The sequence below is a fragment of the Jaculus jaculus genome, chromosome 4, assembly GCF_020740685.1.
Source record: "Jaculus jaculus isolate mJacJac1 chromosome 4, mJacJac1.mat.Y.cur, whole genome shotgun sequence".
Classification (NCBI taxonomy): Eukaryota; Metazoa; Chordata; class Mammalia; order Rodentia; family Dipodidae; genus Jaculus; species Jaculus jaculus.
In genome coordinates this window covers 125,001,851-125,028,889 of record NC_059105.1, presented here as the reverse complement: position 1 = coordinate 125,028,889, position 27,039 = coordinate 125,001,851, and the positions used below count along the sequence as shown (strand labels likewise).

Genomic DNA, 27,039 nt, shown 5'->3' with positions numbered 1-27,039 from the left:
CCCAGCACTTGGAAGGCAGAAGTAGGCAGATCACCATGAGGCCACCCTGAGACTACATAGTGAATTCCAGGTCAGCCTGGACTAGAGTGAGACCCTACCTCGAAAAACAAACAAACAACAAAAAAAGATGAGACTGATCATTTAAAATGTCAATTTGGGGGCTGAAGAGCTGTCTCAGCACTTAAAGCAGTTGCTTGCAAACCCTGATGGCCTGGGTTTGATTCCCCAATATCCATGTAAAGACAGATGGGCAAAGTGGCACATGCATCTGGAGTTTGTTTGCAGCAGAAAGAGACCCTGGCATGCCCATTCTTATCCATCCCGCTCTCTTGCCTTGCAAATAAATAAAAACATTTTTAAAAATAAAAAAGGTTTTGAAAGTCTATTTCTATAATAACAGTGTTAAGCATTTTAACAATCAATTCTAGTTGGCAGTCATTATTATTTTTTGTCTTTTTGTTTTATTTTTTAACCTCTAATTGATAATCTCCATACTTACAGATAGTATATGATGATCATAATGTCCTCCTACAATTATTTCTTTATTCCCTCCCCTATACTTCCTCCACCATGTACCTTTTTTGCAATTAGTCTCCCTTGTATTTTGAAGTCATTTTCCCCCTCCTGTTATGCAGGTCTTGTGTAGGTAGTCAGCCACTGTGAGGTAATGAGTGCCACAGACACTTTGTGTCAGGATGACCCTATTGTAAAGAATTCCTAAGTAAAGTGTGGTGTCACATGCCTTTAATCCCAACAGAGGTAGGAGAATCCCTGTGAGTTTGAGGGCACCCTGAGACTACATGGTGAATTCCAGGTCAGCCTGGACTAGAGGACCCTACCTCAAAAAACCAATGAAAAAAAAAGAAAAATAAAAGTTAATTGCCAATTAATTTGATTTTTTAAGTTGATACTAAATATGCATCACTTCTTTTTCTTTTTTGTTTTTTCTTTTTTGTTTTTGTTTTTGAGGTAGGATCTCACCCATGCTGACCTGAAACTAACTCTAATCCCAGGCTGGCCCTTAGCTCATAGCAGTCCTCTACCTCTCCCTCCCAAGTGCTGGGATTAAATATGTGTCAAATTACCAGCTTTGGGGACTGGAGAGATAGCCTAGCAATTAAGGTACTTGCCTACAAAGCCTAAAGACCCAGATTAGATTCCCCAATACCCACATGAAGCCAGGTGCACAAGGTGGCTCATACATCTAGAGTTTGTTTGCAGTGGCTAGAGGTCCTGGTGTGCCCTTTCTTTCTCATTGTATCTTCCTCTTTCTCACTTTTTCTCAAATAAATAAATAATTTTTTAAAAATACAGATTGGCTATTTTCTATAAGATACTCTGCTATATGTTCTTGGCAAAGAAAAACAGACTAAACTGCATTTACCTCAATTGACATTGGTACTTATTTGTGAACTCAATTTAGTTTGACCCTTCCTACTGTTTGACGCCTCTTCCCAAATTTCTTTCTTTTTTGTTTTGGTTTTTTGAGGTAGGGTCTCACTCTAGCTCAGTCTGACCTGGAATTCATGTAGTCTCAGGGTGGCCTTGAACTCACAGCGATTCTCCTACCTCTACCTCCTGGATGCTGGGATTAAAGGCATGTGCCACCACGCCCAGCTTCTCCAGATTTCTTAATGCATGGAAGTAGTCAGTGTTAACTGAGCTATCATCATCTATGCCTGTTTTTTTTTCTTCTTAAGCTCTTTAGGTATAAGCAGATTAATCAAAATCCTCAACTTATTATATGCTTGCAGATTGTTTGATATAATAGCCTTTCAGTTAAAAAGATAAACTTTGAGGTCCTCTTTCCACTACTGCACCATGCTGCCATCACAGTGCGCATGAATGTCCTGGCAGATGCTCTTGAGCATCAACAATGCTGAAAAAAAAAGAGGCGAATGCCAGGTCTTTATTAGGCCATACTCCAAAGTCATCAATCGGTTTCTAACAGTGATGGTGAAGCATCGTTTCATTGGTGAGTTTGAAATCATTGATGATCACAGAGCTGGAAAAATTGTTGTGAACCTCATAGGCAGGTTAAACTAGTGTGGGGTGATCACCCAGATTCGATGTAAAGCTCAAAGACGTAGAAAAATGGCAGAATAATTTGCTCCCAACCCATCAGTTCAGTTTTATTGTACTGCCACCTCAGCTGCCATCATGGACCATGAGGAAGCAAGACAAAAACACACAGGAGGGAAAATTCTGGGACTTTTTTGCCCAGCAATATAAAGAAAGTGTACATATGAATAAAATGCCTTGGTGGGGGGAAAAATCTACTTTGAGCCGGATGTGGTGGCACACGCCTTTAATCCCAGCACCCAGGAGGCAGAAGTAGGAGGATCGCCATAAGTTCAAGGCCACCCTGAGAATACAGAGTGAATTCCAGGTCTGCCTGGGCTAGAGTGAGACCCTTCATCATAAAACAAAAAAAAGAAAGATAAAGACTTATATGATTCACTTATTACTTTTGTTCTTGGATAGTAGGTATAAACTTTTAGAATCAAAATTAGAATCAACTCTTAAGAAGTCTCTTGAAATCAAAGAAGAAAAAATTGCTGCTTTAGAAGCTCGGTTAGAAGAATCTACAAATTACAACCAGCAGTTGCGCCAAGAACTTAAAACAGTAAGTGATTTTCTTCAAAATAATTCTAATTATCATATAACTATTTGGACAGAAAAGTCTAAAATAAAAAAATAAAACCTCAGGCATAGTCTTATTGATATTAATCTGTTTATATTTTATATATTTGAGAGTTTTTATAAACAGATCTTTTTCATATGCTTGTGTTATAATTTATAATGTGTTCTTTTGAGTATGTAATATAACTTATGCAATGGGAAACATACTGGAATTTTAGAAGTGGAATGAAGGAGAGACAGACTTACTTTTTATTTTATTTTTATTTATTTATTTGACAGAGAAAGAGGGAGATTGAGAGAGAATGGTCATGCCAGGGCCTCCAGCCACTGCAAACGAACTCCAGACACATGTGCCCCCTTGTGCGTGTGGCTAACATGGGTCCTGGGGAATTGAACCTTGGTCCTTTGGCTTTGCAGACAAGCGCCTTAACCTCTAAAGCCATCCCTCCAGCCCCAGGCCTACTTTTTTGGAGAAAACTGTCAATATGATATTGACACCGTTACTCTGACACCTCTTTTCTATTGAATATTCAGGTAACATTTTGATTAGCAAAGAATATGCCACATACAGGAAAATATGTGTGGTATAAAAAAATCAACTTATCTAGTTGTGAATATGAGATCTTCTCTATGTCCATTTTCTTATAATGTTTGGAGTTATTCTGTGAACTGTTGTCCCTAAATGAGTAAATTTTCCTAAATAAATAAACCATAGGTTTAATAGAGGGTAGAGTCTAGTTTTAGTTTATTTTTCCTTTTGTCATCTCTCCATTGTCCCAATGATGATCTCGTTCTTTCCCCCCTTCTCTCTCCCTTCTTCCTTCCTTCCCATCTTCCCATTCAGACAAGCTTCTTTGTAGCCCAGGTTTACTTCAAACTTGGTATGTAGCCAAGGCTGGCCTTGATCTCCTGATCCTCCTGCTTCTTGCCCTGTAAGTGCTGCCACTACAGGTATAACCCACCATCCCTGGGTCCCTGTTGTGGTCTTAAGAGAAAAAAGATATAGGCAGGGAACTCATTTTGGGGAAATTATAAGGAAAAGCCAGATAACTTCTTATAGGCTTAAGGAAATATCTCACCTCTGGCCACTTTTAATTGACTTTTGGGTCTCTGTTAACTTTAACCTGACTCATAGGTTTGTGATTTGTTCCTTACCATAAAGGGCAGGCCCACTAACGACTGTGCATCTCATCATCTAAGTCTTAGGAGCATGGTTTCCTCAGCACACACACATGTTTCTATGACTGCCTCCCAGAACTCTGTCCCACTAAATGAGCTTTGGTAGATATCCACAGGCTCCCTGACTATAATAGTTCCTGGTTTACCCACCTTAATGTAGCTCATTCTCAAAGAATAGACTCCCTTGCACCATATGGCACACACACACACACACATACACACACACACACACACACACACACACACACACACACACCAGTGAAATTCACTGTCAGAGCAAATCTCCGAGATAGAAGGATTACAAGAATTTTCAAGGGCTGGAGAGATGGCTTAGCAGTTAAGCACTTGCCTGTGAAGCCTAAGGACCCCGGTTCGAGGCTCGGTTCCCCAGGTCCCACGTTAGCCAGATGCATAAGGGGGCGCATGCATCTGGAGTTCGTTTGCAGAGGCTGGAAGCCCTGGCGCGCCCATTCCCTCTTTCTCCCTCTATCTGTCTTTCTGTCTGTGTCTGTCGCTCTCAAATAAATAAATAAAGAAAGAATTTAAAACTTCACAAAATTATAAAGATTTTAAAAAAAAAAAAAAGAATTTTCAAGCTTGTCCTGTGGATAGGCCAGTACACACACAGGTAGACATCAGAGAAGGACAACAGGTATCTCCTCTATCGCTCTTCTGCTTTATGTCCTGTTTTTCAGTTAGACTGGCTGACCAGCAAACCCCAGCGATCCTCTTGTCTCTACTCACACCTCAGCATTGGGGTTATAAGCATGCTTGACCACACCCGGCTTTTTAACTGGGTATAGAAGTTGAATTTGGGTCCTCATACTTATACAGAAAATACTATAACCTGCTAAGTCATCTCCCTAGGCAGTTTTTTAGTTTGAATTACGTGAAATTTGCTTAACTTCAACTTTTAAATTAAATCTTCATTACTTTGTTACAATGATTATTTTATTCTCAGTCTATTCATTTCCTGTATAAATATAAAGATTTCGATTAATGATATGTAAGATAAAGAAATATTTAAAGCCAGGCATGGTGGAGCATGCCTTTAATTCCAGCACTCAGGAGGCAGAGGTAGGAGGATTGCTGTGAGTTCAAGGCCACCCTGAGATTACATAGTGAATTCCAGGTGAGCCTCGGCTAGAGTGAGACCCTACCTCAAAGAGAAAAAAGAAAAAGAAATATTTAAGCCCTTGAACAGAATAAAAATGAGAACCCATAAGTTCTATTTCAGTTTTCTTCTAAGCCTAGAGAAACAGTGTATAATAAATCAATGTAAAATCTGAGATGGTATCCCAAAACACTGATTATATCACTTGCCAAGCTTTACATTATATTCCATCTTAGCATCTTTTTTCTTTCAGTCTCATCATTTTCTAATTCACTGGTAGCAATATTAGTTTATTGTTGAGTTATAGACTTCCTTAAGTTTTGTACAAGGCAAAACATTTTAATCATTAATCTTTTTGTGTGTGGTGGGGGTGCGCATGCGCCAGGGTCTCACTCTAACCTAGGCTAACCTAAACTCAAACTTTCTACCTCAGCTTCCCAAGTGTGAGCTACTGTGCCTAGCTCTTTTAATCATTTCTATCCTTTTCTTGTTTATGTAGGAGGTAATTTAAGTTCATTATAGTAAGTAGAAACTTTGTATGGACACATTGTATGTTGGTATCATCATTTCCCGTCTCCCTGCCTCCACTCCACTGAGGGCTCTCCTTAGTGCGATTTCTGGTATTCGCCATGGGGTTGTGGGTTATGAGTTGTGAGAGCAATAGTCATTGTTGTGGGGGCAATATCTCTAGATATTCCCTCCTACCCTGTGGCTCTTAACATTCTTACGCTTCCTCTTCCACAAAATTTTCTGAGCCTTAGTGGGTGTGCTTTTAAGTCTGCTTTAGTGTTGAGCTCCCAGCAGCTTCTGGATTTCTGCTTTGGTGTATTTGAGTATCCTCAATGTCTGTTTCACCCCTTTTTTTCTTTAATATTTTATCTATTTATTTATTTGAGAAAGAAAAAAAATGTGCTCACCAAGGCTTCTAGCCACTGCAAACGAACTCCATACGCAAGTGCCACCTTATGCATCTGACTTTACATGGGTACTGGGGAATCAAACCTGGGTCCTTTGCTTTGCAGATAAACACCTTGACTTCTAAGCCTTTTCTCCAGACCCTCCCCTTTTTTCTTTTAATTTTTTTCTGATTTTTTAAATAATATTTTATTTATTTATTTATTTATTTGAGAGTGACATAGAGAGAAAGAGGCAGAGAGAGAGAGAGAGAATGGGCGTGCCAGGGCCTCCACTGCAAACAAACTCCAGATGCATGTGTCCCCTTGTCTATCTGGCTTATGTGGGTCCTGGGAAATCAGCCCTTGAACTGGGGTCCTTAGGCTTCTTCACAGGCAAGCACTTAACTGCTAAGCCATCTCTCCAGCCTCTGATTTATTTTTATTTATTTATTTATTAGAGACAGAAATAAGGAGGGAGGGAGGGAGGGAGGGAGAGAGAGAGAGTGCGAATGGATGCACCAGGGCCTCTAGCCTGCAAACGAACTTCAGATGCATGTGCTACCTTGTGCATCAGGCTTACATGGGACCTGGAGAATAGAACCTAGGTCCTTAGGCTTCACAGGCAAGCACTTAACTGCTAAGCCATCTCTCCAGCCTCTGATTTATTTTTATTTATTTATGTATTAGAGACAGAGATAGGGAGGGAGGGAGGGAGAGAGGGAGAGAGAGAGAGAGAGAGAGAGAGAGAGAGAGAGAGAGAGAGAGGGAGCGCGCGAATGGGTGCACCGGGGCCTCTAGCCTGCAAACGAACTTCAGATGCATGTGCTACCTTGTGCATCAGGCTTACATGGGTCCTGGAGAATAGAACCTAGGTCCTTAGACTTCACAGGCAAGCATCTTAACCACTAAGCCATCTCTCCAGTCCCTCCCCTTTTCTTAATATAAAGTTTAGTGTTAACAACATGTAAATAACTAAGATAAACTAGTGACTAAGGATGAATATTACAGTAAATTTAAATTTAGGGGAGTTGTTAATTTTAATTTAAAGAGAGATGGTGATTTTGATCATGGAAGATGAACAAGTTTTTCATACTTTAGTAGCAAGTCAAGAATATATTTTATCCAGTCCATTCTGATGTCACTACAACCTACTTTATGTCAACTTGTAACCCAGTATAGTGGCTCACTGGGAGGTGGAGGCAGAAGGTTCAGACAGGAGTACAAAGTCACCCTTGGCTAATGAGTTTGGGACTTGTCTAGGGCTTTGTGAGACCTTGTTTCAGGGCAGATAAACAAACAAAAAGGAATCAATTGAAAACTAAAATTCTGTGTAAAATAAAACCTTGGATTGCTCATTATAAGCTAGGTTATCAAAATGACGTATGGCTTAAGATCAACTTAAATAAGTCCCTTTTAATATAATTCATTCTCTGTAATCCTTCATAGACAATCAAATATATACCAATACTACCTTTAACTTTTTAAATTATTATATTAGGAAAGGCATCCACATGGCTAGAGATCCCACATGGAGGGCCTGGAAAAACTGGAAAGAAATGAGAGAAAAGAAAGTTGGAGCTCTTGCCATATGGGGAGCTGGCAGAGATAAAGAGCTCATGTGCAGAGTTAGGGGGCCCTCCTCTGAGCCATCTCAGGCCCAGCTGGAAAAACTCACCCACATCTGGAAGTTCACAAGTAGTCAGGGTGCCTGTTCTCCCCTTGCAAAGGTATTTATAACCTTATAGTGGTGAGCTGTCTTCTAGCTCAGGTGGACCAGAGGGCCAGGGGCTGTCTCAGGAAGAGGCTATCCTGATACCAAGTTCCAGGAACTAAACTTGACCAACCACAGTGTTTAAATTCTATGAAAAGACCTCCCACTCAGAAGGGGCCCTGGTTGTTTGTAGAAAAACAGGTTTAGAGAACCAGGCAAGAGATAGGAAATCAGATCATCTTTGATTTCTAGCAAGTGCAGACATTCCTACATTTTTCACTTTCAGGGGTCCAATCACCCAAACTACTCCCTCTCATTCCCCCCACTCGTGAGAAGACATGTGTTGCAGTCAGGTTTGCATTGCTGGTAGTAATCACCCAACCAAGAGCAGCTTGTGGGAAAAGAGGTTTATTTTGGCTTATAGGCTTGAGGGGAAGCTCCACAATGGCAGGGGGAAATGATGGCATGAGCAGAGCGTTGACATCACCCACTAGCCCATATAAGGTGGACAACAGGAACCATAGAGTGTGCCAAACACTGGCAAGGGGAAACTGGCTGTAATACCGATAAGCTCACCCCCAACAATGCACTCCCTCCAGGAAGCATTAATTCCCAAATCTCCACCAGCTGGGAACCTAGCATTTAGAACACCTAAGTTTTGGGGGGACACCTGAATCAAACCACCAAAACATGTTAAGGAAAGAAAAGGAGGCAATGTCATCAGATGTTGAACTGCTTCCAGCTGAGTGGAGGTGTAGAAACATGGCAGTTAGAGTCCCAGAGAGGACAACTATGATAAAGAATCCCAAAAGTGTATTGATGGAGTGCAGGAAGATAGTCTTGGACAAAAATATTGGGTAAATAATTAAAAGTAAGTTAATGAAGTGGGCACACAGCAAACTGGTTACCTTTAGGGTTTTCCTTCTTGTGGACTTCTAGACCTTGGGGAGCATTCAAGTGAACCCAGTTAGATGGAGTAGGATTGTCTCAGGACCATGTGAGCATGAGTTGGCTGAGATTTTTTCCCCTACAACTGTTCATTGAATGGCACAGTAGTGTCTGACATGGTCTGATCTGTTCCTGTATGGCATGTAAAATAGATGAGATGTTAGCAGAGTTATCAGGAATATATACACATTTAATCTTGATAATGGTGACTATATTCTGTTTTGTATAATAGCCTTCCAGAGTGTACTTTTTTAAATTTGTCATGGAGGTGGCCAGGACCAGAGGTTGGTACCATAGAGCCATTGGGTGCCAGTAGGCACTATGCAATGGAAGGGACTCACCATTATTTCCAGTATAAGGAAGTCTTTTGAACTAAGCACCCCTTGGTCAGAATCATCCATATATATCTTAGATTTGAGAATAACCATTTTGACATCTATGGTTTTTCCTTATTGTAGAATTAGAACTATTAGAGAAGGGGACAACATGTTTTAAGGCCTTGCTTGTTTCCCCTCTTGGAAAACTCTTGTATTACTTAATATGCCATTCATATATTTGAGGTATCCCTTTAGCTTTGGTTATACATTTCTCTCTTGTGTTTAAGACCAAGCAGGTAGCGAAATTTTAATCAAGGATTAATTTTGGAGGTTGCTAGTGGCTCTCCAAAGGGACCTGGGAATAGCCCTGTAGCTTTCCAATACTGGTGTTGTATGTTAGGATGAGTCAGAGCCATGTGGCCAGGCAGGTTTCCCTTATTTAAGAAGTCAGGAGGACTGATTTCTTCTCAGAACACTTAGAAGGAAGTTACACCCAACTGGATGTATGTACATATATAGCACAGTTGATTATTGAAATAGATCAAGAATAGCAGAAGTTGGGCTGGAGTTAAGCGCTTGCCTGTGAAGCCTAAGGACCCCGGTTTGAGGCTCGATTCCCCAGGACCCACATTAGCCAGATGCACAAGGGGGTGCACACATCTGGAGTTCATTCGCAGTGGCTGGAGGCCCTGGCGCGCCCATTCTCTCTCTCTTCCTATCTGCCTCTTTCTCTCTCTGTCACTCTTAAATAAATAAATGAAAAATAAACAACAAAAAATTATATAAAAGAATAACACAAGAGCTTAAAGTTACTTTGTCCAACCTTTTTATGTTTAGTTGTCCTGTGGTAGCATAGGTAATATCTGAAGCATAGAAAATAGGTACATCCTATCTTTTAAATATCTAATCGCTACAAATATGGGCAGAACCTGTTACCAGTCTTAAAAATAATACAAATCTAAACCAATTAATTTAACCTAGAAATTGTCAGCAAAAGGACAAGTAAGACAGCATAAAGACTTGGCACCTGTGTTTGAAAACACCTCTGGTTAGTTACCCATGTGGATACCAGTTACCCAGAGAACATTGGAAACAGAACCACAGAGCTTGAAATTATTTCTCTCACATGAGGATCATTGTTTGAGCATGATGCTGTATCCTGAAGCAGGGAAATGTGTCTTGAGCTAATTTACTTATGAGCAGTAAACATGAGATACAAGAAATTAGAACATACTTTACCTATAGTAGAGCAGAATCTGGTCATTGTTGAGCTACAACAGCTGAGCTCCAGTACAACCCTTGACAAATCTGTCTTAGGAGAGAAAACACTGTAGGACAATGTTGTTAGCTTTATCTGGGATGGCAATAAATATGATGTACATTAGAAATTTTCACTAACATAAAGCAACTTTAGGTTTTACCCATGACATAAAGTTAATAAAACTTAGGCAAACTATTCTAACATAATTTTTGTTTATTTTTATTTATTTGAGCAACATACAGAGAGAGAGGGGGGGCATACCAGGGCCTCCAGCTACTGTAAACGAACCCCAGATGCATGTGCCACCTTGTGCATCTGGCTTACATGGGAATTGAGCCTTGAACTAGGTTCTTAGGCTTCACAGGCAAGCGTTTAACTGCTAAGCCACCTCTCCAGCCCTATTCTAGCACATTTTACCTAACAGGAGAATAAAAGTTGTGAAGTGATTTTAATTGATCAAACCTACTGGGGGCATTTGATAGAATTAGTATAAATAAAACAGGAACTATCTTTAAAGTCATAATGTTTTTAGGTATGAATAGGTTCACTTATACATGAACCTTCATCTTAACACTCAGTTTTTCCAATAATTAAAACCTTAACAGAAACCTAATTTATTTTATTTAGAGCCTTAAAGACAATTTTTATAACCCTTAAGCCATAACAACTTAGCATCAGCAAGCTGTTAATGAGTGAAACCTCAACCACAATACTCAATTTCTCTACTGATTAAAACCTTGTCATCAAATAAGCACAGTTTATTTGACTTACTTATTTAAGAGTCAGAGAGATAGAACACCAGGGCTTCTAGCTCTGCAGATGGATTCCAGACACATGTTCCACCTTGTGCATCTAGCTTACACGGGTCCTGGAGAATCGAATCTGGGTCCTTTGGCTTTGCAGGCAAGCACCTTAACTGCTAAGCCATATTTTAGATTTTATCCAATTAAATGTTTCAGTGGAGGAATCCTTTCCAGAATAACTGTCATTACCATTAAGATCTGGTAATGTCTATCCTTTTTTTTTGTTTCTTGGCTTCCCAGTTATAAGAAACAGAGGTTTTGCTGGGCGTGGTGGTGCATGCCTTTAATCCCAGCACTTGGGAGGCAGAGGTAGGAGGATTGCTGTGAGTTCGAGGCCACCCTGAAACTCCATAGTGAATTCCAGGTCAGCCTGGGCTACAGTGAGACCCTACCTCGAAAATCAAAAAAGAAAAAAAAAAGAAAGAAACAGTGGTTGCCACCTGGATCAACTATTTTAAGCTCTTATCTGGTTCAGCTACTAATTTTTGTAATTTCTTATGAATATCAGGTGTTGACAAAGTTAAAAATTTATCTTTATGAAGAATTTCCTCCTTCATGGTGTCTGGAGTTTCACTAGTATGTTTTCTAATTGTCTCCTTAAGTCTTTGGAGAAAAGTAATAGACAATTCCTGTTCTCCCTATATTATCTAAATGAGCCCAATTCTCTAGGAACCAGGTTAACAGGGTTCTGGGGTATCTTGGAAGCCAGTTGTCCCATATGAAATGAAGGAAAGTGAAAGAAGAATCTAGAATCAGGTTATGTCCCACCCTGTCTTGCATATTCTTGTTGGAGGGAGCACCCCTCCAGCTGGATTTGGGAGAAGAAATTAGGGGTTTTTTGTTTGTTTGCTTGCTTGCTTTTTGAGGTAGGGTTTCATTGTAGTCCAGGCTGACCTGGAACTCACTATGTAGTCTCAGGGTAGCCTCGAACTTACGATGATGCTCCTACCTCTGCCTCCCAAGTGCTGGGATTAAAGGTGTGTGCTATTACACCTGTCTTTTTTTTCCCCCTTTCTTTTAATCTCTTTCTTACAGGAGTCATAACCCAAATTTCCCTGTTTTCTCCCCAATCAAAAGGGAACACGTACTATAGTCTGTGTGCCTCCTGGAGCAACAAAGGTCCAAGATAGAATATCCGTAGCTCATCTTATAAGGCCAGCTCCCAAGTTCAAGTTCGTTCAGACTTTTCCTCTAGCCCCTTGCATGTACCTTACATTAGAGCCTATAAGGACAGCCACTGGCATTTTTAAGCCCAAGTGTGAAGATTTCTGCCCTTACTCCTGTCTGGATAGTTTAAATGCCCTACTGAGGGGCAGTTCCTGGGACCCCTTTCCTTCTCCCCTGTGTGGAAACCTGGGTTATGTGTCCTCCACTGGTCTGTGAATGTTTCAGAATGGTCTAGGGACTAGAGGGTATTATTTTAAAGGTAATCTTTGGTTTTATTACCTTAAATACAGGGATCCTACCCTTTGTTGGATATTTGAGAGAGAGATGAGAAAGATTATTTTCTGGATGCCTTTCTGTCATGTTTTTACCTTAATATAAATTTTAAGTAAGCCTGATATTTATCTTATGTAAAGAATTTGTAACCTGATCAAATACCTTGACTCAGTTTATCCATTTGACCTTTTTGTCTAGCGAGAACTTTTATCTGATAGAGGTGACTTCAGGTGTTTAAAAGAGAAGAACTATAAAGAGAATCAGAGTTATATGGTGTTTGTCATTCCCCTTTACTTGTCAGAGACAGTTGGCCATTTTGTCTATGGACAGGTCTGGGCGACACATGGCTTAAACTTGCATGAGATAAAGGGGGCACCATCCCTTTCTCCAGAGTCTAGCTTGCCATGACTTTAAATGGCACATAACAGTAAGCAACAGCAAAAGGATATGACAGAGCAGAGAGCTAAGAATCCTTCCATTTTTTTTTTTTGTCCTATTTTGAAATTGTTTGTTTGTTTTTACCTAGGAAATTTATTTTACCCATTTGTAATATACAAGGTGATAGGGTTTTATCTATGTCTAACCTGGTTATACCTCCAAAGAGTGTGAATTACATCTCTGTTTATAACTTTGTGATCCACCCAGGACAGGACATCACCTGTGTCTAATATAAGCCAAATTTAGATTAGGTCTTTGTCCCTATATAAAAATTTTAGAGGGCTGGAGATATGGCTTAGCTGTTAAGGCACTTGCCTGCAAAGCCAAAGGACCCAGGCTCAATTCTTCAGGACCCACGTAAGCCAGATGCACAAGGTAGCAGATGTTTCTGGAGTTTGTTTGCAGTGGCTGGAGGCCCTGGTATGCCTATTCTTTCTCTCCTCTCCTTCTGTCTCAAATAAATAAAGTAAAATATTAAAAGAAAATGTTAGGGCTGGAGAGATGGCTTAGTGGTTAAGGCACATGCCTGTGAAGCCTATGAAGGACTCAGGTTCAATTCTCCAGGTCCCACATAAGCCAGATGCACATAGTGGTACATATGTCTGGAGTTTGTTTGCAGTGGCTAGAAGCTCTGGCACGCCCATTCCCACTCTCCCTCTTTCTTCCTCTCTCTCTGACTATAATAAATAAAAATAAAATCTTTTTGGTTATTCGAGGTAGGGTCTCACTCTGGTCCAGGCTGACCTGGAATTAACTCTGTCATCTCAGGGTGGCCTTGAACTCATGGCAATCCTCCTACCTCTGCCTCCTGAGTGCTGGGATTAAAGGCGTGCGCCACCACGCCCGACTCAAAAAATAAAATCATTTTAAAAAATAAAAATAAACTTTAGAGCATCCTTAAGAGTCTGTAAACTGTTGAAAAATTCTTAGTTTTAGGTATAGTATTTATCTGTGTTTAGCCTGAAAATTAGCTTTTTGCTTCTTATAAAAAGAAATTAATTTGGGGCCAGAGAGATGGCGTAGTAGTTAAGGCATTTGCATGTGAAGCCAAAGGACCCAGGTTCAATTCCCCAGGACCAACATAAGCCAGATGCACAAGGGGCACCTGAGTCTGCAGTTGATTTGCAGTAGCTGGAGGCCCTAGTGTGCCTATTCTTTCCCTCTCTCTCTCTCCCTCCCTCTCTCTCTCTCTCTCTTCCTTGCAAATAAATAAAATTAAATAGTAAAAATATTTTTTCCATTGTGTCTCGGTATTTTCTGAGGGACAGTGTGGTTACCTCCCCCTCCCAGTTGACAGGCCTCAACTCCTTGGGGAGGAGGAGGCACATGGGTTGGACCCAGGCCTGCTTAAGAAACCTTCCATGCCAGGCATGGTGGTGCATGCTTTTAATCCCAGCACTCAGAAGGCAGAGGTAGGAAGATCGCTGTGAGTTCAAGGCCACCCTGAGACTTGTATAGTGAATTCTAAGTCAGCCTGGACTAGAGTGAGACAGTACCTCAAAACAACAACAACAAAAACCAAAAAAAAGGGCTGGAGAAATAACTTAGCCGTTAAGGTGCTTGCCTGCTAAGCCTAATGACCCAAGTTCAATTCTCCAGGTCTCATGTAAGCCAAATGCACATGGTGGTGCATATTGCAGTGGCTAGAGGCCCTGGCGTGCCCATTCTCTTCCTCCCTCTCTCTCTCCCTCTCTTGCTCGCTCGCTCTCTTTCTCTCCACCCCCCCCCCCCGTCTCAAATAAATTAAAAAAAGAAAAAAAGCTTCAAGTGTCCAATTGAATCTAAGGGGCAGAGCCCAGAGCAGGAGTTGGAGCTTCCCACCCCCCATGAGCAACCATGTGTCTTGAGGTACAGTGGCTTGTAATGTAAAAAGGAAAACAGGGGGAAAAAAACTTAGACGATATTCTCACCATCCATCTTTGGTTCCCCAACCTTCATGTGGCCACAAGGGTCCTCCCCTCAGCTCAGCAGAATAAGCTCCCAAGCTCCAGAGTTTAGCCTTATTACTTGAGGCTGGAGGTCAGAGCTCAACCAAGTGTATCTCTACCCAGCAGGGTGGAGCAGGGCTAGGCCATGTGACCAGACACACAGAAGCTTAGCCAGAGATCGTGATTCCCAAGTGAAGAGAAGCAATAGAAAAACCCTGAATCATGCTCCTAGGTGGATAATATGTTTCCCATTTCTGCCCCCCATAATATAATAATCATAATTTTTCTTCTCAAGAGTGTTCCCCATATGAGCCATCAGTATATAACAGGGGGAGCTTGGGGTCCAGGAAAGTCTTTAAAGACCAAACCCTAGATTCATTTCTAATTTTTTTTAATTTATTTTATTATTTGAGAGAGAGAGAAAGGGAAAGAGACAGATAGTGAGAATGGGCACTTTAGCCACTGCAAACAGACTTCATACACATGTGCCACTTGTGCATGTGGTTTATATGGATCCTGGGGAATTGAACTTGGGTCCTTTGGCTTCACAGGCAAGCACCTTAACTGCTAAGCCATCCCTCTAGCCCTCATTTCTAATTTTACTCTAAGAATTGAATAAGAAAAGACAGAGAAGGATAATTATTAAATTATTTGTTGAGGGAAGTGCAGAGCCAGGGAAAGGTGCCCACATGGCTAGAGATCCCACATGGAGGGCCTGGGAAAATCTTGGAAAAAGAGAGAAAAGGACATTCAAGAAACTCCTGCCATGTGGAGAGCTGGAGGGGATGAAGAACCCATGTGGAGAGTCAGGGCTAGGGGGCCTTCCAGGCCCAAGCCCAAAAGAGGGAAAAACTCACCCACAACTGGAAGTTCCCTAGCGGTCAGCTAATTTAGGTATCTTTTTAAGCCACTTGTTGACATGTGTTATAACTTTATTTGTTCTTAAGCTAGGCATGGTGGTATACACTCCTTTACTCCTAGCACTTCCTGAGGGAATCAGGAGTAGGAGGATCACAATGAAGTGAATTCAAGACCAGCAGCCTGAGACTACATAGTGAATTCTAGGCCAGCCTACGCTAGAGACCCTACCTTAAAATAAAAACAAAACTTAATTTGTTCTTTACATAGAAATTTCTAAATTGCTTATACATAGAACTAAAAAATCATTGTTTAGTAGTTAGCAATACTTCCTTATCTTTTTTTACTTTACTATATTTTTAAATTTTTTCTCATTTTTAAAAAATTTATTTTTGTATTGACAACTTCCATAATTATACACATTAAACCATGGTGATTCCTTCCTTGTTGCAGTCTGGGTCACATTGCTGTTAGAAAATCACCCAACCAAGAGCAGCTTCTGGGAAAAAGAGATTTATTTTGGCTTACAGGCTCGAGGGGAAGCTCCACGATGGCAGGGAAAATGATGGCATGAGCAGAGGGTGGACATCACCCCCTGGCCCACATAAGGTAGACAACAGCAACAGGAGGGTGTGCCAAACACTGGCATGGGGAAACTGGCTATAAAGCCCATAAGCCCGCCCCCAACAATACACTCCCTCCAGGAGGCATTAATTCCCAAATATCCATCAGCTGGGAACCTAGCATTCAGAACACCTAAGTTTATGGGGGACACCTGAATCAAACCACCACATTCCGCCCCGGCCCCCATAAACTGATATCCATACATGATGTAAAATACAATGCTTTCAGTCTGACTTTAAAAGTCCCCATAGTTTGTATCAATCCCAAAGATGTTCATACATCCCCATAGTCCAAGATCTTTTAACTGAGCCATAATACCAAAAAAAATAACCTTAAAAAACCCATAATGGCACAGAATAAATATTCACACTGCAAAAGATGGCATTGGGCATAACAAAGAAACATTCAACCAATACAAGATTTAAAACAACCAGGGCAAACATCAAACTCTGTAGCTTCAAGTCCAGCAACTCTAGCCAGTGACAAATCTTCAAGTCCGATAATTCTAACGAGGAACAAGTCTCTGGCATTCCAATTCCGCCCCTCCAGCTAGGCTACTCACAGTCCTGGGAAACTTCATCGGGGCCAGCAGCACCTCGGCAGCCATCTTATGGTCCCAGCAATCTCTACTGGGTCTCCACTGCAAGCCACGGTTCATCCTCATGGCCCCATGGGGTCTCTATGCAGCAAACCCGCTTCACACTGCCCATGGCCATTTCCAAAACACAAGACCGTGTTGCAAACTCAATGACCCTCTTTCCAGCATTTATTTCATATACTCCACGATACCAGGTAGGGTGCCAATTTGTTAATCCAGGGGGGAATAAAGCAGACTTTGAAGAACAGGACACTCCTTGAGCACTCAGGCCCCTTCAAAAGAGTCGACATTCTTTCTGTTGCCCCAGCGCAGGTCAGCTAGCCCAGTCTCAAAGGTTGTAATCTCTCAGTTGCAGCTGAATGGGCAGCAGCTCACCCAAAGATTTTTCTTTCTGTGCCATATCCCTCTGCACACACCAGTTCATTTCTACGCAAAGCAACCCTGCACAACTTCTCAGGACATGGACATAAGAGCAAGCTTCTCACACAAACTGCTAGCCCAGTCCACGCAAAGCTCTTTCTCGCCCTCATAAGCCAAACCTCACAGACCATAGTTCTTACTGCCTTCAGGTCTTTCAGCTCTGACCAGGATAGACCATCAAGCTGTACTTGCAGCACTGCAAAGCATCTCTTAGGCCAAGGTTTCAACTCTTTCCACATTCCTCTTGAAAACCAGCTCCAAAAGGCCAAAGCCACAGTCAGGTGTCTAGCACCAACCCCACTTCTCGGTACCACTTTACTGTTGCAGTCTGGGTCACATTGCTGTTAGAAAATCACCCAACCAAGAGCAGCTTCTGGGAAAAAGATTTATTTTGGCTTACAGGCTCTAGGGGAAGCTCCACGATGGCAGGGAAAAATGATGGCATGAGCAGAGGGTGGACATCACCCCCTGGCCAACATAAGGTGGACTACAGCAACAGGAGGGTGTGCCAAACACTGGCAAGGGGAAACTGGCTATAAAGCCCATAAGCCCGCCCCCAACAATACACTCCCTCCAGGAGGCATTAATTCCCAAATATCCATCAGCTGGGAACCTAGCATTCAGAACACCTAAGTTTATGGGGGACACCTGAATTAAACCACCACACTCCTCTTCCCCCATTCCCCTTTCACAACTCTACTCTCTGTCATATCCCCTTCATTAATCTCTCCATTAATCTCTCTTGTATTTTTCATGTCCTCATCTTTTTCTCCTAGAATGATGGTCTTGTGTAGGTGGTGTCAGGCACTGTGAGGCTCATTCTTATTAATAGGCATTAATTGTACATATGAATGGGATTTGGTATGATGTTTCTATACAGGCATGCAACATACTCTGACTAAGACAAAATTTCTATTCCTTTTTTTTTTTTTTTTTTTTTTTTTTGAGGGTCTTCCTCTAGCCCAGGCTAACCTGGAATTTACCATGTAGTCTCAGGCTGGCCTCAAACTCACAGCAATCCTCCTGTCTCTGCCTCCCAAGTTCTAGGATTAAAAGCCTCAAAAAATGCTAATTTTTTTGTCTGTTTGTTTTTGTTTTTTGAGGTAGGGTCTCACTTTAGCCCAGGCTGACCTGGAATTCACTATGTAGTCTCAGGGTGGCCTCGAACTCACGGCAATCCTCCTACCTCTGCCTTCCAAGTGCTGGGATTAATGGCATGTACCACCACGCCCGGCTCAAAAATGCTATTCTTTGGAAAGCATCCTGAAAGCCATTTTCAGCACATAAAGCAGCAGCAAAGTATTTCTTATATACTTTTTTATTTATTTTTTTATGAGACAGAGAGAGAGAATTGGCACACCAGGGCTTCCAGCAGCTGCAATCTAACTCCAAAGGCATGTGCCACCTTGTACTCATGCACCACCTTGCACATGTGCCACCTTGCACTTCTGACTTATGTGGGATCTGGGAGTTGAATATGGATCCTTGGGCTTCACAGGCAAGCTCCTTAACCACTTAGCCATCTCTCCAGCCCTTAATTCTCTTATTTATAAAGAATTGTATTGTTGCTGGGTATGGTGGCACAAACCTGTAATCTCAGCACTCAGGATGCTGAGGTAGGAGGATAACTATGAGTTTGCAGCCAGCTTGAGACTACATAGTATATTCCAAGTCAGCCTGGGCAAGATCAAGACTCTACCTTGGAAAATTAAAAAAAAAAAAAAAGTATTTTTAAAAGCTCAAATTCTGAGAGGCCATGAGTTCAAAGTCATCCTGAGACTACAGGGTGGGTTCAAGGCTGGGCTTGACCCTGCCTGGTGGGGGGAGCTCATTCTGATCCCAGTAGTAGTAAATATAATCACATAATATCACCTTCTAAAATAAAGTGTCTATCAGATTCACCACACTGATGAAGACTCAAAATAATCATGAGATATATTATCTTGGTAATTTCTTTCTCATTAAAATATTTTAAATAAATTTTAGGTGAAAAAAAATTATGAAGCTCTCAAACAGAGACAAGATGAAGAAAGGATGGTGCAAAGCTCCCTTCCAGTATCTGGTGAAGATAAAAAATGGGAACGCGAAAGTCAAGAAACAACTAGAGAGCTTCTAAAAGTTAAAGACAGATTAATTGAAGTAGAACGAAATGTAAGTAATTTTTAAGTTAATATTTTTATTTCAGAAGAGTATGAGTGCACCAGGGCATCCAGTCACTGCAGATGAACTCCAGGTGCATGTGCCACTTTGTGCATCTGGCTTTACGTAAGTTCTGGGGAATTGAGCCTAGAATAGCAGATTTCACAAATAAGCACCTTTAACTGCTGAGCTATCTTCCCAGCCACAGCACCATTACTTTTAATTTTAGCTTTGCTTAAGTTCTCTGGACACAAGAAGAGCACAGCCCAAACTCATACAAACTTGCTCTAGCCCAGTCCAGATGGTGACAGGGGAAAGCATGGTGCGATTAGGCTGGCTATCACCTCTGCCACAGAAGATGGAAAACAGTAGCCGGAGAGTGAACTGCAGGGAGAACTAGCTGTAACATTCCTAAGCCTCCACCTCCCAAATTGCCATTAGCTGGAACCAAGCATTCAAAACATATGAGTATGGGAGGTGGGAAAACATCTGATTTAAACCACCACATTAATTATGGTTTGTTGTATATGAAGGTTTTATTGTTCTTATCTGATAGATTCTTTGTGTTTTTTGGTACAAACTTAATTTTTATGAAATTTAATTTATATGTATTCTGAAACAGAGTAATCATGACTACTATTATAATATCTGTCATTGAGTATGATTAGTGATTTATGTAATAATCAGTTTAACTATAAAATGAGAATATGGCCATGTTTACTGGAAAAAAATGAGCCTGCATGGTGGTGCACACCTTTAATCCCAGCACTTGGGAGGCAGAGGTAGGAGGATTACTGTGAGTTCGAGGCCACCCTGAGACTACATATTGAATTCCAAGTCAGCCTGGACTAGAGTAAGACCGTACCTTGAAAAACAAAACAAACAAAAAAACAAATGAAGATGGTGTGTTTTGTTTGGATATGCTCCAGAAGTCCATACAGCTAAAAAAGTTTTTGTGAATATGTCTTACTGTGGAAAAAAGTAGAGAAAATATGTAACATATGTTAGGTCTGCTGGGGACTAAATTTTAAAACAAATGGCTATCATTTTTCCTGGTTTCTTATAAACCCAATTTACTTTCAAATACCAATATTTTTAAAATTAATGGGTTTTTTTCTTCTCTGGGCCTCCCTCTCATCTGTTTATACATTGAAAAGGTACATTTTCTTAGTTGCCTTCAATCTCAACTTGGTACTTTTGAGCAGTATTAATACTAAAGCCTCCTTCTAGTTCCTGTGTTAATATATTTTGAATAAATTATATAGATTTATGTATTTTTTCCGCATTTGGAATTAAGCCCAGGGCTTTGCAAATGCTAGGCAAGTGTTCTTCCACTGGCCTTCACACTCAGCCCTAGAAACATTGTCTTTAGGACATAATAAAGCATATAGAACACAGGCAAAATAGTATATTAAAGTTACTGTCTTACTACTTTTTCATAGATCAAATAACAGGTTTTTAAAATATTTTATTTAGTTATTTACTAAAGAGAATAGACACAACAGGGGCTCCAGCTACTGCAGACAAACTCTAGATGCATGCACCACCTTGTGCATCTGGCTTTACATGGGCACTAGGGTATCAAACGTGGGTCCTTAGGCTCTACAGGCAAGTGCCTTTAACAGCTGAGCAATCACTCCAGCCCTAACTTAATTTTTGATTGAAGGAAAATGTTATTTTTTTTTTTATTTTTTAGTATTGTTGGAGCTTTTAATATAGAAATAAATGTTCTTTTTATAAATTCCATTATGTTAAAGAAAAATGTTTGATGTTGATTTTTAATATGTATGGTATCTTCTCCTTGCTTTTGTTTTTTTAAGAATGCTACCCTGCAAGCAGAGAAGCAAGCATTGAAAACTCAATTGAAGCAACTTGAAACGCAGAACAATAATTTGCAGGCACAGATTCTGGCACTTCAGAGACAGACGGTGTCATTACAGGAACAGAACACCACTCTTCAGACACAGAATGCTAAGCTTCAGGTTGTAATATACTATTTTGGGGACATAAAACCAAACACTTAAATTATACTATTAAAATGTTGGAGGCTAGACACAGAAACCTTGTTCCTTAGTAAATATATTAATTGAAGATCAAATATTGTTATTTGGTTCCATGCCAAACTCTTAACATGAGCATTTTTAAAAATATATTTTATTTATTTACTTGAGAGAGAGAGAGAATGGGTGTGCCAGGTCCTCCAGCCATTTCAAAGTAACTCCAGAAGCATTCACCTCCTTGGGCATCTGATTTACATGGGTCTTGGGGAAGCCATCTTCTCCAGCCCAATGACTGGTTGTTGGGACCTCTAGAAATTAATAAATTCATCCAAAATTTTAATAAATTTTACATTTAATATATAGTATCTTTCCATCATTTCAACAAGTTGATTTTAGCTAGTAAAGAATAAATCCCTTGCTTTAGAATATGATTGCAACATATTTTTTTTTTTTTTTTTTTACTTTCTTACACTTTTTAGTTATTAGAAAGCATACAACATGGGTATTTTGTCATAACACTTAGTTCAAATTATGTCATTAGATATAATTCAAAGGATCTATCTTTTACTTAATATTGTCACTGTCTTCCCACAAAGAATAACCCACTGGGGAAAGTAGGAGATAACAAGTTCCCCCTCTGAATCTAAAAGTGCTTTATTATTCTTTTCCAAATGGCAATGTAATTTATACTAATTTAGGTCCTTAAATGAGTTTCCCCAAATAATTTTTCAGTTCTATTAATTCCCAACTTCTAGTAATGATAAACTAGCATTTCAAATTTGTTACTTTTTATTTTAAGAAATTTACTTATTTGTAAGCAAATAGAGAATGTGTATGGGTGTGCCAGGGACTCTTGCCCCTGCAAACAAACTAGATATGTGCACTATTTTTTGTACATCTGGCTTTATGTTGTTGCTATGGAATCAAGCCTGGGGTGACAGACTTTTGCAAGTGATTACATTAAACTTCTGAGCCACTCCTCCAGCCCCAAATTCTTTACTGTTTAAAAAGTAAAATACAGATACTTGATAATCATCTTCATTTAAAACAAGTTTACCCAATGTGTATATATATAATACATCTATGTGAATGTGTAACTTATGTATGTATATGTGTACATATATATCATAACAGCTCTAGAAATAATTAATAGTAACTTTATTCTTTGGAAAGCTACAAATTTTCCATTATAATGTGAATATATTTGCTATGACTTAATGAGAGGTAGAATTTTGTTTGTTGTTTTCTTATTTTTATTGTTAGTAGTCTCTTTTTTTCTTTGTTTGTTTTTGCTTTGCACTTGCCATAAGCTTCTCTAGTTTCCCCTCTTATGTCAGTGTGCTGAGATTTCAGACACCCACCATGGTATCTTCTTTTTATGTGTGGTGTCAGGCCCAAATCAAGGTCCTCATGCTTGAGTGGTAAGTATTCTATCCACTGAGCCATTTCCCCAGCCATAATTAGAGGTTCTTTAGCTTGGCATTATAATTTTTTTAACTTTATTTCATATGATATTTTTATCCTCTTGCCCCTGCTCCCATTTCCCTGGGGGTTCTTCTCAGTGGGTTATGATATTCACTATGTAGTCATCAAGGCCTTAGTCCCTGTGAAGTAGCAAGGGGTTGGGGACTATGCCTCGGGGTAGTCCTAGCCACTCTGTGGCTCTTACGGTCTTTCTGCCCCCTTTTCCAAATGTTCCCTAAATCATGGCAGGTCTGTTGGCAGTCTGATTTAGTGTTGAGTTCTTGTAGCCTCTGGATTTCTGCGTTGATGGGTTTGATTAATCACTGTGTCTGTCACCATCACTCTGGAGCTGTTTGTCTGACTAGCAGTAAGAGTAATATTCATGCTTCCTCTACAAGGCATTGTAATCTGTTGTTAAAAAGGTCTGATCTGAGGGTATAAAAAGAACATGTATTTAATGTGCAAAAGGCTCTGACTCCTCTTATCTGCACAGCAAATAAAATTTGCAGATGTGGCTAGTGAAGCCTAACTAACCCAGCCTTTTGTTCATTTAGAGAGAAAGAACATGAACTCTTAAGTCTAGTAATCACACATTCTTGCACTTTTACAGGTTGAAAATTCCACCCTTAATTCCCAAAGTACTTCGCTTATGAACCAGAATGCACAACTCTTAATCCAGCAGTCTTCCTTAGAAAATGAAAATGAATCCATAATAAAAGAAAAAGAAGACTTGAAATTGCTCTATGATTCTCTGATCAAAGATCATGAAAAGCTAGAACTTCTTCATGAAAGGCAGGCTTCAGAGTATGAATCGCTCATCTCTAAGCATGGAACTCTAAAGTTTGCCCACAAAAATCTTGAGGTGGAACATAAAGACCTTGAAGACCGGTAACTTGTTTTATTTTGTTGTGTTAATTTAAGACAAATTTTCTTTGGATATCATAATAAATTTTATATGTTAACCCTATCTAAGAGTACTTTATGTAGAGAATTTGTATAAATTTATATGTTTTGTGTGCTACATGATAAACTACACATTTCCTTCTTTTCTAGAATATTTTCTTTTTTAGGAAATATTATAAATCAAATACTTAACTTCTTTTCCCCAGTTACAACCAGTTATTAAAACAGAAAGGACAATTGGAAGATTTGGAAAAAGTGCTTAAGATGGAACAGGAAAAAATGCTGCTTGAAAGCAAAAACCATGAGATGGTAGCTTCAGAGTACAAGAGACTTTGTGGGGAAAATGATAGGTAACAAACACTTTTTATCTATTTTACTTTTTATTTCTTGTGCCTGAGGTGTGCATTGCCTGTTGCAGTCCGGTTCGCATTGCTGTTAGAAATCACCCAACCAAGAGCAGCTTCTGGGAAAAAGAGATTTATTTTGGCTTACAGGCTCGAGGGGAAGCTCCACGATGGCAGGGGAAAACGATGGCATGAGCAGAGGGTGGACATCACCCCCTGGCCAACATAAGGTGGACTACAGCAACAGGAGGGTGTGCCAAACACTGGCATGGGGAAACTGGCTATAAAGCCCATAAGCCCGCCCCCAACAATACACTCCCTCCAGGAGGCATTAATTCCCAAATATCCATCAGCTGGGAACCTAGCATTCAGAACACCTAAGTTTATGGGGGACACCTGACTCAAACCACCACATTCCGCCCCTGGCCCCCATAAACTGATATCCATACATGATGTAAAATACAATGCATTCAGTCTGACATTAAAAGTCCCCATAGTTTTTATCAATCTCAATGATGTTCATACATCCCCATAGTTCAAGATCTTTTAACTGAGCCATAATACCAAAATATAACCTCAAAAAACCCAGAATGGCACAGAATAAATATTCACACTGCAATAGATGGCATTGGGCATAGCAAAGAAACATTCAACCAATACAAGATTTAAAACAACCAGGGCAAACATCAAACTCTGTAGCTTCAAGTCCAGCAACTCAAACCAGTGACAAATCTTCAAGTCCGATAATTCTAACCAGCAACAAGTCTCTGGCATTCCAATTCTGCCCCTCCAGCTAGGCTACTCACAGTCCTGGGAAACTTCATCGGGGCCGGCAGCTCCTCGGCAGCCATCTCATGGTCCCGGCATCTCCACTGGGTCTCCACTGCAAGCCACGGTTCATCCTCATGGCCCCATGGGGTCTCTATGCAGGCAACCAGCAAACCCACTTCACACTGCCCATGGCCATTTCCAAAACACAAGACCGTGTTGCAAACTCAATGACCCTCTTATACTCCACAATACCAGGTAGGGTGCCAATTTGTTAATCCAGGGGGGAATAAAGCAGACTTTGAAGAACAGGACACTCCTTGAGCACTCAGACCCCTTCAAAAGAGTTGACATTCTTCTTGTTGCCCCAGCGCAGGTCAGCTAGCCCAGTCTCAAAGGTTGTAATCTCTCAGTTGCAGCTGAACGGGCAGCAGTTCACCCAAAGATGTTCCTTTCTGTGCCATATCCCTCTGCTCACACCAGTTCATTTCTATGCATAAGCAACCCTGCACAACTTCTCAGGACATGGGCACAAGAGCAAGCTTCTCACACAAACTGCTAGCCCAGTCCAAGCAAAGCTCTTTCTCACCCTCATAAGCCAAACCTCACAGTCCATAGTTCTTACTGCCTTCAGGTCTTGCAGCTCAGACCAGAATAGACCATCAAATTGTACTTACAGCACTGCAAGGCATCTCTTAGGTCATGGTTTTAACTCCTTCTACATTCCTCTTGAAAATCAGCTACAAAAGGCTGAAGCCACATAGTCAGGTGTCTAGCAGCAATCCCACTCCTCGGTACCACTTTACTGTTGCAGTCCGGTTCGCATTGCTGTTAGAAATCACCCAACCAAGAGCAGCTTCTGGGAAAAAGAGATTTATTTTGGCTTACAGGCTCGAGGGGAAGCTCCACGATGGCAGGGGAAAACGATGGCATGAGCAGAGGGTGGACATCACCCCCTGGCCAACATAAGGTGGACTACAGCAACAGGAGGGTGTGCCAAACACTGGCATGGGGAAACTGGCTATAAAGCCCATAAGCCCGCCCCCAACAATACACTCCCTCCAGGAGGCATTAATTCCCAAATATCCATCAGCTGGGAACCTAGCATTCAGAACACCTAAGTTTATGGGGGACACCTGACTCAAACCACCACATTGCCTCTTTGTAATAGCAACCACAACTTGAACTTGCAATGTTTAGAAATAAAATAGACCTTTAATACTTTATTGAGGTAGAATGTATAAACCTGGTTATGTCCGCTTTTTCACTAGTCTGGTATCTCAGTTTTCATTTGAAATGGCTACAAATGAATGGCTAATGATTTAACTACCTTATGCATTTAGTGGTCTTACGTTGCCATAAAGCCTGCATTTTTTTTCCCCATAAAATGTAACTGAGTACCTGCAGCCAGACCTCTTCACAGTTTTGAAAGTGTTTCAGGAATTTTTACAAAGTGTAAGACGTTAAGCTTATACTGCCACAGCTAGAGGGCTGGAAGGCAGCATACACAGTTGTCATGGAAGTAGGTTTTGATCTATTGACAATTTCATGTCTGTATGTCATGTATTTTGAACATATTTTCCCCCACTTCACTCTCTTACCCTCCTCCTACCCTACCCCTACTGTGCCCCTTCTTCCCAACTTGCCTCCTCCTACTTTCCTGTCTTTGTGTGTATGTGACCCAATGAGTTTCACTACAGTTGATTGCATGAGCCTGAGTTGGAGTTATGTACTGGAGTATGGGCACATTTATTTGACTATTAGTTCCACTACAAATTTAACATATGCCATCTTTACATTTAAATTTGTCTCAATTTTTACAGCTAGAAATTCTATCCTAGGGAATTTGAACTTCAGTAACCTCAGTGTGATGCTAGATTTAAGACTATATTTCATAAAGAAGATGTTACATATGCATATCATTATAGTAAAAAGCCAAATAATTATGACAAGTTATATAATACAAAGGCAGGTTCTTTTTAGTTTTTTGGTTTTTCAAGGTAGGGTTTTGCTCTAGCCCAGGCTGCCCTGGAATTTACTCTATAGTCTCAAGGTGGCCTCAAACTTATCATGATCCTCCTACCTCTGCCTCCCAAGTGCTGAGATTAAAGGTGTGTGCCACATGCCCAGCTTTACTTTTTGGTTTTGGGTGTTTGTTTTTTTTTAAGATTTATTTTTATTTATTTATTAGAGACAGAGAAAAGGAGAGAGACAGAGACAGAGTAAGAATGGGTACACCAGGG

The 27,039-nt window shown here is 40.5% G+C and overlaps 1 protein-coding gene across 5 annotated transcripts in view; it reads left to right on the top strand.

Moving 5' to 3' along the window:
* The window catches only part of Ccdc88a (coiled-coil domain containing 88A), a 206,830-nt gene that overhangs the window by 149,399 nt on the left and 30,392 nt on the right, over positions 1-27,039 (top strand). For 4 of the 5 annotated variants that reach the window (XM_045147471.1, XM_045147470.1, XM_045147469.1 and 1 more), the window contains exons 17-21: positions 2,485-2,626; positions 19,165-19,329; positions 21,138-21,299; positions 23,392-23,669; positions 23,891-24,034. In XM_045147471.1, the coding sequence (XP_045003406.1) occupies positions 2,485-2,626; positions 19,165-19,329; positions 21,138-21,299; positions 23,392-23,669; positions 23,891-24,034 (891 nt within the window). The remainder of the gene's footprint in view (positions 1-2,484; positions 2,627-19,164; positions 19,330-21,137; positions 21,300-23,391; positions 23,670-23,890; positions 24,035-27,039) is intronic. The other variant, XM_045147468.1, reaches the window with a different exon arrangement.